The sequence below is a fragment of the Aulonocara stuartgranti genome (genome assembly GCF_965226115.1).
Source record: "Aulonocara stuartgranti genome assembly, chromosome: 1".
NCBI classification, from domain to species: Eukaryota; Metazoa; Chordata; class Actinopteri; order Cichliformes; family Cichlidae; genus Aulonocara; species Aulonocara stuartgranti.
Genome location: NC_138939.1, coordinates 6,158,703 through 6,170,448, shown reverse-complemented (window position 1 = coordinate 6,170,448; position 11,746 = coordinate 6,158,703). Strand labels below are relative to the sequence as shown.

The 11,746-nt window shown below is 38.9% G+C and overlaps 1 protein-coding gene across 1 annotated transcript; it reads right to left on the bottom strand.

Moving 5' to 3' along the window:
• Nucleotides 1-681: 681 nt before the first annotated feature.
• On the bottom strand, nucleotides 682-10,998 carry dnaja2a (DnaJ heat shock protein family (Hsp40) member A2a). Its single transcript, XM_082536865.1, has 9 exons — nucleotides 10,792-10,998; nucleotides 9,726-9,785; nucleotides 8,161-8,390; nucleotides 7,939-8,019; nucleotides 7,682-7,815; nucleotides 7,389-7,585; nucleotides 3,152-3,296; nucleotides 2,753-2,880; nucleotides 682-1,819 (listed from the first exon to the last, which is right to left on the bottom strand). The coding sequence occupies exons 1-9, from the start codon at nucleotides 10,867-10,869 to the stop codon at nucleotides 1,631-1,633; spliced, it is 1,242 nt and encodes a 413-aa protein (XP_082392991.1). The 5' UTR covers nucleotides 10,870-10,998; the 3' UTR covers nucleotides 682-1,630.
• Between the last annotated feature and the right edge of the window lie 748 nt (nucleotides 10,999-11,746).

Here is an 11,746-nt window from a genome sequence, read left to right as displayed (position 1 = left end):
TGATTACAAAGAAGACGTAGCTGAGATTTGTTAAACACAAGGGTCATTGGCACAGGTAGGACATGATCCACACTAATTAAATAGCTTGGTTTTAGCTGTTTCACTCTTTAAATGACACTGAAAGGGCCGATAGATGCCCGATGTTCAGGTCACTAAGGGTTCCTCACATTGAAGTCAATAAACCACATCACAGGACACTTAAATGGCAACACTACTTAAATCAGCACCACTAACCAAAGCTACCAGCATGACCAGTTGAAATGTATATGCATGTATATATGCGTGCTTCTCAACCCATTCAACAGTTTACACTGTACACAAATACTAATGGAAGAAGCAGTGATCAGCTGCCTCTTCAAGAACTACAGAGGTCACAGCATTGTAGTTTCATTGGCATGTCTTTCCACTCAGACTGCTTTTAGGACAGTGTGCGATCCCGTTCACTGATGACAGCTGACTGAGGATGGAAATGTTTTTTGATTTAGTCATACAGTACCTCCAGAGAATAGTTGGCAGGATCCTTGGATTAGTTCTCGTCATTGACACATTGTGTATAGAAAGAACAACTTTTTTCCCTTAGTGAGCCATTTCAAAACTCTGATGGCTTCAACTTATTTCTAGCCTACTACTTCTGGTGGCAAAAAGAAAAACATTGCAAAAATCAATGTAACACACTACGAATGATATTTCAACAGTTTATTCAACAACTTCATAGACATTTCTTGAGAAGTGTGCTGCTTTATTGGATGTTTGACAAGTGCGGGAACCAAAGCTTTGTACATGCACATGGTCTCAGCACAGGTACAGACTATAGGTTTTTATTTATTTATTTATTTTTAAATCACACAGCCTTGAAATACAGCAGCTGATGAAGCTTACCAACAACCACTTCAGTGATATACACACTTAATGAAATTTCTGTTCGAATTAAAAAGTAAAGACAGGGGAAAAAAAACAACAAAAAAAACAAAAAAAAACAACAACAACACGTAAAAACCTAGAAAGAAACTAAAGCTGTAAAAATCAGAAAACAAATCCTACAAATGGCGCCGAGTCGACAAGTCCATGAATGCATAAGTCCGAGGATCTGCATGTCACGTTGCTCAGCTGCTTTGTCTTTGCACATTGGTTAGTCTTTTAAATTAATGTAAATACTATGAAAACAGAACCCATGTCACAAAGAAACATTCCTTTTTACTGATCTTGAGCTCCAATTAGCAGGACACTGGACTATCAGCCATGACAGAGGAAGAGAAAGGTGGGTGGGTGAAGTCTGTATGAACAGAAGATCGTCATCCTAACATGGTGTTCACTGAGGCGACCACTTGTTTCATTACATCTTAAATATTTTATATGAATTTTTACCTAAAGTTGCTGTTTAAAGTGTCTAGATCTGTCTCTGGCTGCACCAGTGTTAGTTCCTCAGACAAAAATCAAAATGATTCAAGGGCACAATATTTCAAACAATCAACAACTTGTGCACGAGTCAGTGTGATTGTGATCTGTGTCTGAGGAGCTACTGAGCCTGACCTGCCTTTGTTTAGTCTGCAACTCATACATTTTCTCCCATCTAGCTCATGGGTTGTGTGTGTCTGTATGTGTATATGTCAGAGTGGGAAAGCGCATGAGATTACTGGTGGGCACACTGTACTCCCGAGCCGTGGTGGCTGCCCTCTTCGTCCGAGCTGTCATTGTAAGCCTCCCTGCGGTTACCAGATGACGAGCTCTGGCTGACGTCATAATCTTGCAGGTCGACCTCCTCCGTGTCTCCACTGATGATGGGTGGCTCTGACCGTGAGGGCAGCATGTCTTCCAGCTCCTTCACAGGGAAAACAATTTTCAAAATACAGCTTTAACAGGCAGCTTCATTGGGATTTCTAACCATTCTCTGGTGTCAGAAGGTTGTGGGGTCATGAGTGCACTGCTACAAGGAGAGAGAGAGCGAGAAGGGGTGCTGTCTCAGGAAGAAATTCACTTCCATCCTCAGCCAGAAAGACAAGCGTGACAGAATTTAAGTACTTTCACATTCATCACAAGAAGGAATCAAATCGCTGAATGGAAGTCTGAATGAAATTAATATCTTTCCCCCCCTCTTTAAAACAACGACAACAAACAAACAGGTCATACTTTCTCTTCAGACCAAAACCAGATTATGTGACGGACTCTGAAGACATAGTAGAAAAAATCATTTGAGAAAACATGCACCTTGGGTTTCTCCCCACTAACCGTACACATATAAATTGCTTTCCACCCAAGAAAAACAGCAGTCCTACATGTGAACATGTTACAGGTCAGACAGCTAACTCACTGCTGAGCTGTCTGAAAATCATGTATATTTTTCAAGTTAAAGCAGCTGTTGTTCAAAGTAAGGTGTGCTGTGGCCTTTCTCCATCAACACTGCTGCCAATATTTCCCTTTTTCCTTGCTTGTTTCAAAGCTGCTAATAAAAGAGCAAATCTATTTACTGCCTCCGTGTGCTGCCATCACTGATGCCCCCTCAGAGGCCTGATGGGCAAGTCTGATTTAAATAATATATTTGAACTCAACTGTAAATGACTCGCTGACTTAAGTCTGTTTGGAATATAGTTTTAATGTCTTAATCTAATTATATGGAGGAAAAAAAATTGCCTATGAAGGACAGTTTTGTAATTACTTCTAAGTACGAAGAATGAGCTTTGGTCTTTGTCTATAATGAGACAAATCAAAATTAGAAGATTAAAGACAGTAAATTAAAAGCACAAATCTGTCATACCCCAAGTTTCTCAGGGCTGATCCAATTGTTGTCAGGAAACTGGACATCAAACTTGATATAAAGATCTCCTTTCTCGAAAGGGTTTCGGTACTGTGGCATGCCTTCTCCCCGCACCATCCTGACAGAGCCTAGAAAAGAGTGCCGTTTGTTTAAAATTAGACTTAATCACATTTTTCTAAACAGTATTTCCAGCACTGGGGATTTAGGGTAAACCCACCCCCCAGTGTTAGTGTGAAGAACATCTTTACAATGATAGAAACTCTCTGCCAATAAAGCCCAAAGCTGGACACCTGCTAGGCTAATACACTTATCTGGCAACCACGTCAGAGCTTTGAATAATGATGCAGTCTGTTCCTGACAAATTCAGTAAGAAAAGCAATGTTAAAAATGGATGTTTACCTGGTTCAATGACTTTGCCAGCAGGGTACTTAACAACAATTTGTCTTCCATCTAAATGTTTCAACATAAACTGGAAACCACACAGCGCCTCCACCAGCCCAATCTTGTGGTTCATGAAGAGGTCATTGCCATCTCGTCTATATGTCTGAAAATAGAGAGAGATTGTTAGTAATATCTGTCAATAGATGAAATCGTCACAGTTCTAACAGATTTAAAAACAAACAAACCAAACAAACAAAGCATCATTTCCTGATATACCAAATATGACAGTGTGGGAAAGCATGTCACTGTATATCATTACCTTTGAATAAAGCTGGGGCTAAAGCAGAAGTTAGTCAATTTTAGGGGGAAAAAAAAAAGTTTTTTTTATTCCAATAATCCAAAGAGTTCTCATCGCTGAAGCCTATTCTCTCATAAAAACCACATTAAACACGGTAACAGATAATTGTCAGAACAAATTGCTTTTGTCTGTGACTGATAGCCTTTTAAAGTGGTCAGAATCATTTTCTCTGACAGTGTCTTTTGAGCTCGTCATCTGTGACAGCTATAATTGACTGTGTGACAATGCTTCTTCATGGTGTAATTTGGCAGTCAAGACATTGGGGGAGGCTATGAACTTGGAGTTTTGTAACATTTCTTTCTTATGTTGCAGTAAAATGCGTTACACAACAGCTTTAAGAACTCCTGCACACTAAACTGACAGGCAAATAAATATCTTATCAAAAGGCTAGAATTAACAAGACAAACATCAACCCATAATGGAACACTCAGTAGAGGCCTTGTACTTTAAATTCACACTGTTCCACAAGCTAGCTTTTTTGGCACTGTAATGCTTTGTCAATTTTAATTATTTTTTATTAATTATTAGAAAACAATTAAGTTCGCACCATCAATTTTTGTAAACTGTATTGTATCCGAACACTAAACACCTCTGCCTTAGAGCATTTGTTAGAAATCAATAGTACAAACAAGTATAGCACAAAAAAGTTACTAATTTACTCAATAGGATGCTGTCAGAATGTATTCCTGTATACACAGACAAGTAGTTTTTTAATGCCTCTTAAATACTTTTTATTGTACTACTTCAAATGATTTTCAGACCTTTTGTGCCATTTCATAAAGAGTACTGATGTTCCATGATCAGTGTTTTATGTGTTGTTGCTGCTGGCTGTACCAACTCATTATGCTACAGATGTCTATGAATGACATATTTTGACATTAAAGATAGACATCCTGTGGGAGAAGGAGCCAGAGGCACTCCTGAAGCTCTGGGTGGTGTTCTAGTTAAGCCAAAACCATCCACAACCCATTTCCTTTAACATTTACCAGGGTCTTTATTTACCTCAGCCGAGTAAGGTAAGTGGCTATAATTACTAACCCATTTCATTGTCTTCCTCTTAAATCCAGAATCAAATTTAACCCTCTCAGGCCCAAATTAAGTTTTTTGCTGCTAATGCACAACCAAGTCCTGCAGTGGTACTTCTGAGTAAAAAAAACCTCATAAAATATGTATGTGGGGTAATCAGGTTGTTAGTTCTTAACTGTTGCAAATCTGCAATGTCTGCCTGGAGAAGGTTAAAAGTCTTATGACCACTTACGAGGTCTAGAATAATCAGACCCCATAATACTGTATCACCCCAATAGAGGACTTTGCTCTCAGCTTCCTGGGCTCCCTCTGTATTTGAATATTTTCTAAGTTAAATAATACTTGCATATTTCTGAATTTGGCACCATTACGACAAATAAGCTTCATTACGATTTGTCTGTTTTATTAAAATTACAACATTTAGTTGAATTGCTCTTGAAAAAAAGATCAGCATCACAAGACTGATTAGCCTATCAATCCACCACTCATGATGTCAATATAACTTTATTTCACGAGAGGACACCCATCACTTTTTGGCATCCAGCTACAAGCGTTGTTAATGCAAACCAGGAACTCAACACTTCAACCATGTAGAATCATAAGCGCTGATTTTTCAGTGAACAGAAACACTCCTTTTCTTCATTTCCAGGAACACTGTGTTCAGCTACTACACAAAATCCTTTTTCCTTTGGTCCACTGTGTGGCTGCAATCACAGCATTGTAAGATGCCGAAAGATTAACCCTTAGGTTGGGGAGCCCACGGCACACCCATCTTTCGCCATCTTACAATGCTGTAATTGCAGCCATTCCCCAACTCTCTGTGAATGGTACTCATGGCCATTGATCAGTGGTCTTTGATCAGTGGTAATGAGAATTTGCATCCTTCAGTGGGCTGGTTTCAGTCATTATGCAAATGTACGGTTTATAAGATTGGGGAAACCTGCGGTCAGCTGAGACTGAAGAAGTCACTTGGATGAGTGACGAAACATTTCTCCCACAAAACGCTACGTCCAGATGAACAGAATCAACTTTTTGGAGATTTACTTTCCTGGATGATTGAGAATGCATCAAGACGTTTTGCTACCAAAGAAATTCAACATTAAGGCATAATACGATTTAATTATAAAAACTCAATAATGTATAATGTTTTCCTTCTTATATGCACTGAAATACAGACTTTTTTTCCCTGTTAGAATTTTCTGTGATACAATTTAAGATTTTCTTACTTTATTTCTTGAATTATTGCAAACAGAGGGGGTGTTTTAAATCAGTAGCTTACTCATGAATCATAAACTCACGAACAACAGCTGTATATATTCCACAGCAGGTGCACCATTTAGCCCACAATCAAACACTATATAACACATGACTTAGGCTTTTGAGTGCTCAAAGTGCTAAAACAATTATTTAAATCTCGTATTGCATAAGGAGGGGTGCCTCAACACATAAGAAATTATTTGACATGATATCTGATCAAGACAATTGCAGCTTTTATGAGATAAAATTAATTAAAAACTATCAACCTTAGTAATGTTGCATTTTAGGCTCTGACAGCTCACAAAACTATGACTGATACAGAAATCATATTTTTCTAATCTGTATCAGTTTCACCCATATTCTATCGCGATATTTCATTTTCTTATCGTTGCCCGACATTATACCGGTATTACCGTGAACGGTATGATATGGCCCAGCCCTACCTAAGACCCATAAAATTATTATCCATCAGCGCTGCAGGAGGTTGGCATGTTAGTATGAAAGTTAGGTGAAGCATAATGCCATAGACAGAGAAACAATGACCAGGTCGTCCATCTACTACACTAAGTGAATTTACTAGAGCAAACTGAAAATGCTATAGATTGCCCCCCAAATGCCTTCCAAACTGTATGCAACGCTCCAAGTTACCACAATGCTCACAGATGTACCCAGGTTGTATGCAAAAAGTGCATTGTTAAACCACATCAGGTGGGATGGGAGGGGGTAAAAACCCAAGCATCATAATTAAAAATGAAATCATGAAACGTTACCTACAACGTTATGTTGTAGGGAAAAAAAAAAAATAATAATAATAATAGGGTCCTGGTTATGACGTAAGGTACGACACAGATCTAACACAGAAGCATAATTCACCTGTTAGAATGACTTATTCACCTTACGTGTCTGTCTGGACTGTGGGAGGAAGCTTGAGTTCCCACAGGCAGAACATGCCAACTCCATGCAGAAACACCCCAGGGAATGATAATACTAACCTCTACACCAGCCTGACACTCTGCTGCTATAACACTCATTCCAAAATGTTAAAATCTGCTCCTAGATAAATATCCTCTGTGTTAAAATAATTAAAGATTAAAACTAAACATTTATAAACACGCCAAAACTAACCAAATTTATTTAAAAAACACCCTGAAATCAAAACAAAAATCAAAATGTAATTAAAACTTATTTAAAAAAAATTTGAAATATACAAATTCTGCATGACTAACTCCAACGTCTCCGAGATTTTATTTCCACTTCTTTGATGCTTATTTAAGTTGTGCGTAAATTCGTCACCTCTGCACACCCACACATGTACTGTGTTATACATACATTTTACGAACCAGCTGAGACTATGAGATTTTGGCCATTAGTGAAAACAGAATCAACAGTTTGACATCAAAAGAATGCAACAGGAAGCTTTGGTCAGGTGTGAGGAGCTGGATTAGAAGAAGTTCACCTTTTTATGGGAGTGAAGTAATTAGCAACTGACATACAAAAAACACAAAAGGAGAATAGACTGCTCAAAATAATGTTAAAACCATCACCTCCTATTACAGAGTATGCATGGGTTACGAGGGAAAGGATAACATGAATCAGACTCCCCCCCCCATGTACCTCGTGCTCTTTTTCTTGCAGGACAAGAACTATATCCCCAGGTTCAACGCCAGGTGCCTGGTCAGCTTCTCCTCCAAAGGTAATTTTCTGGCCATGCTTCATGCCTTTGTCCACATGCACCTCCAGAATCTTCACCTCCTTCACGACTTTCTTGCCCTCGCATTTTTTACAGCGGTCTTTCTCACTGATCACCTCACCTGGGGCAGATTAAATAAAACACAGGATCAGAGATCTGTGCAGATCAATAAAACACGCAAGTGCTTAGTCATGGTTTACATCACTGTGGCACTTACCCTCTCCATTACAATCAGTACACACTGACTGCATCTGTTGGACCATACCCGGGGCCAGCTGTCTGATCATGATGCGCATGCCACGCCCCCTACACGCCGTACACTTTTGTACAGCACCCGTCTTGCCTCCCTGCCTGTATTCACACAAAGCCACAGATGGATTTGTTGTAATAACCAACAAATATCCCAGGATTAAAACTGTTAATATCTAAACTATCAAGCAGAAATAACAGCAAGATGTTGGTTATACTACTCACCCATTGCAAGTGCTACAGAGTACATTCTTGCTAAGTTGTAGTTTAGTTGTTTTTCCATTGTAAAGGTCCTCCAGTGAAACCCTACAGAAAAAAAACATGATATCAACTGATGCAAGATAAAATAGTTGTGCTGCACATCAAGAGCAATTTTAATTAATTGCAAACACAAAAACATTAAATCAATTTAATGTAGTACATCTGAGTTTCCAAGCTAGGTCTTACTTGAGTGGATGGACCATGTCTTCTCCTCTCCTCCGACCTCCATTCCTGGATCGACTGCTCTGTCCACCCATGAAGCCAAAGAGTCCACCTCCAAAGATGTGGGAGAAGATATCGTCCATCCCTGGGCCACCCCCGCCACCTTCCCGCAAGCCTTGTTCTCCATAGCGATCATAAAGTTCTTTCTTTTCAGGGTTAGTTAGCACCTCATAGGCAAAGCTGATTTCTTTGAACTACATTTTGAGAAGACCAGAAACGGAGACAAGACAAAAAATAAAATAAAATTAACTGGACGAAGGGAACTGCCTGTTTCAAAATGGCTTTTGGGATTTGACAAAACAATTAACTGACCCACTTAGATCCAGCCACACATACAGTCTGGGGTTCATTTTAGAACCATTAAATAAAAATGTGTCTTAAGCTTATGGAAAGCAGACACCAATCAACTAAACTGGTGAAAAATAAATAACACTTGGGATTTTCCTTTGGCTCCATCTAAAACACCCGAGGGGGACAGAAGTCTTGGGTACAATTTCAGCTCTCCAAAACATAAGACTTCAGAGCAAATTCACAGCAAATTGATTACCTGTCAAAACAGTAACTCAAAGTTTCAACTGACCTATACAAACTTTACCAACACTCTTAGGTCTCCAATAAAAAAAATAAAAAAAATTAGAAAGAAAACTAATAGTTAAAAAGAATAACATCTAGCTTCCATTTGCTTTGAAGATAAAATGTGACGTTCAGCATGAGTTACAAGTTAATCTCACAGCCAGTGTAAAGGATATTCTCGGTAGGACACACCATTTCCAAAACTCAAATGCTTTCATTATTATGAACACTGCCTCCAGGCTTAAGACTCTAAAGTTGCCATTTTCCTGTTGGCAACAATTTCCTGCTGAGAAAATCTCTCACTGCCATATTGGGGATGATGAAAGAGAGGCTTGTAATTCCCCCCCCACACCTTTCAATAAACATTCCAAAATCTACATTAGAAACTAATGCGAATGTTAAGCACAGCTGTGGAAAGGGCTCTTCCAACTTCAGCTCAATGTTCAATAACAATTTAAACCCTTAATGAAATGTAAAGGCTTAAAGCGAAATCACCACAAAGCAAAAGTAAAACGGGAAGTAACTCCTGTCATAACAGGACTGAAAGATACATTAAAGCTTCAGATACACAAAATACTAGGCACATCTCTATGAGAGAACATGTTCTCTATGTTTAAAATGTTTTACTTAAACATTTTAAACTATTTTTCTTCTTTAGTTATACATAACACTGATAGCAACACATTGCACTTTATCCAAAGGACTAATTTTAATAAACATCCAAAAAACAAAAGAAAGAAAATCTGCAAATCAATAAACGAAACAGAGTAATTAAGTACACATACATTAGAATTTGGTGCATAAAATGAAAACAGACTTTTTAGCTTTTTATTGTTTTCCCAATCACGTTTTTTAATTTCAAACATAATTAAAACAAACATAATCGCATAACTCATCTGGACATATGATGACCAGCTCCACTGTAAACCAGGTGGAGGCTGCCACGGAGGAGTTACCTTATCTCCAGAATTAGGGTTCTTGTCGGGATGATATTCTTTTGCGAGTTTCCGGTATGCCTAGACAATAACAAAAAACAGAGATAACTCCATTAGCTAGCAAGTTTTACATTGGGCATGCGTTGTTTACGGGAAACTTGCGTCGACATGACTCCAACACACATGAAGGAAGCTTATCTACGGTTTACGCAATCACACGTGCCTCCCTCCCCGAACAAACCTGGCCGGCCACGCACTTTCTGTCTCGGCTTTAAAAAAAATCATTTTCTCCCAACAATAATCCATAACTGGTTTAGTAGCGACGACTGCTATTCACCATTTCCACGTACCCATCCCTGGGAATTACCCTTTAGTGAAAAAAGGCAACTCAAAATGTCTGACAATTTCAGTGCTAACGCTTCTAAGCTAATTAGCATATCTTCTCGCCAAGCACGGACGGGGTAACGATAACGTTTAAGATGAAAATATGACAGCGTAATAAAGTTATCCGATAATGTGCTAATAAACAAGAGGTCGGTGAACATCAATTTAGTCTAGTCTAGCATGGCCAGTTAAAAAAAAAACATCACACGCCGGTTGGGAGAAAAAACCCCCAACCAAATTTAAATAAAAAAACAAAACCGCTGAATAAATATCAAACTTGGATTCTTCGGCTCATTTTGATCACTACGTGTTAGGAATCTATTTCCACCGTTTGTCAAACACAAAATCAAGGACTAGTTTGGCTGGTTTCGCGACAAACACTTAAGCTAAAGCTAGCGTGAGGTCAATCGTTTGATGCGTACGAGCTAGCCTTGGTTTCGGTTGACCTTTTTCACATTAACAAATTGAAAAACATACGTTTTCCTAGTCGATCGTAGCTAAACTGTGAAAGAAAAATAAAACATTTATTGAACTCATAAACGACACAGCCCGACTGTCACATGAATATCCAGGCCGGTCAGCCTGATTCACTGATAATGTTAGTTAGCTTCGCATAGCAACGCATTTCCTGATTGAGGCACTTTTAAGACTTTGAAGCTTAAACGCAATATATAATCCCGCAAATTATCTCCCGTGTATTTACCTTTTTCAGCTCATTTTCAGTTGCAGACGGAGACACTCCGAGGATGTCGTACAATTTCGTGTCGACAACATTCGACATGGTGTTGCTGTTGATGTTGCTTCGACAGGAGCTGGATGGACAAAGAGAGAAGGAGCCGGTGGAAAATGTTTGGCTCGCCTCGTGTCTCCATTTCCGGAAAGTCAGACCCGCCGCGTGTCCGCTGGTGCCCCCTGGCGTGGATGTGCTTGATGACTGATGAGCTTACACACGAGAGTAAACACTCGATTTCCTTTTCATTTTTCTTCTTCTCTTATTTATTCATTCATTCATTTATTTATTTTAGCAAATATTAATCATTTAATTAAAGTTAATTTAGACAAAGCTTGAACAATTTCTTGCCATTTTATAACTGGCCCTATAGTTACACCTTCACATATAAAAGTTTAAACTCAGTTTATGAGCTCAAACTGCCATCCTGTTTTTACAGTCTGTTAATGAAAAGCGAACTTTCTGTTTCTCTTTATGCTCACTGAATCTTCTTCTTTTGGCCGCTCCCTTTAGGGATCACCACAGCAGATCATATGCCCCCATGTCACCCTCTTCATAGCATCCTCCTCTGTCACATCAGTCTTCCGTATGTCATCCTCCACTATATCCATAAACGTTATCTGTTTTCATCCCGCCTGGCAGCTCCATCTTTAACATCCTTTGTCCAGTATATCCACTATCCTTCCTCTGCACATGTCCAAAATATCTCAGCCTTGGTTCTCTAATTTGTCTCGAAAGCATTGGACTTGAGGTCCCTCTGATATACTCATTTATAAATAAATCTGAGAATCTTTCAATTCTGCCACTTCAGCTCGATCTCCTGTTTTTTGTCAGTGACACCATCTCCAAGCAATCCATCATAGCAGGTTTTACTTTGTAAACCTTCCATTTCCCTCTTGCTAATATCCTTCTGTCACACCTCATACTC

What these genes read in the sequence shown, in the direction of transcription:
- dnaja2a (XM_082536865.1), bottom strand. Translation starts at nt 10,869, where the DNA reads ATGTCGAATGTTGTCGACACGAAATTGTACGACATCCTCGGAGTGTCT. An exon ending in GACATGGTCCATCCACTCAA is followed by an intron (nt 8,020 to 8,160) that starts GTAAGACCTAGC and finishes TTTTTTCTGTAG; the next exon opens with GGTTTCACTGGAGGACCTTT. An exon ending in TGCAAGAAAAAGAGCACGAG is followed by an intron (nt 3,297 to 7,388) that starts GTACATGGGGGG and finishes CTCTATTTTCAG; the next exon opens with ACATATAGACGAGATGGCAA.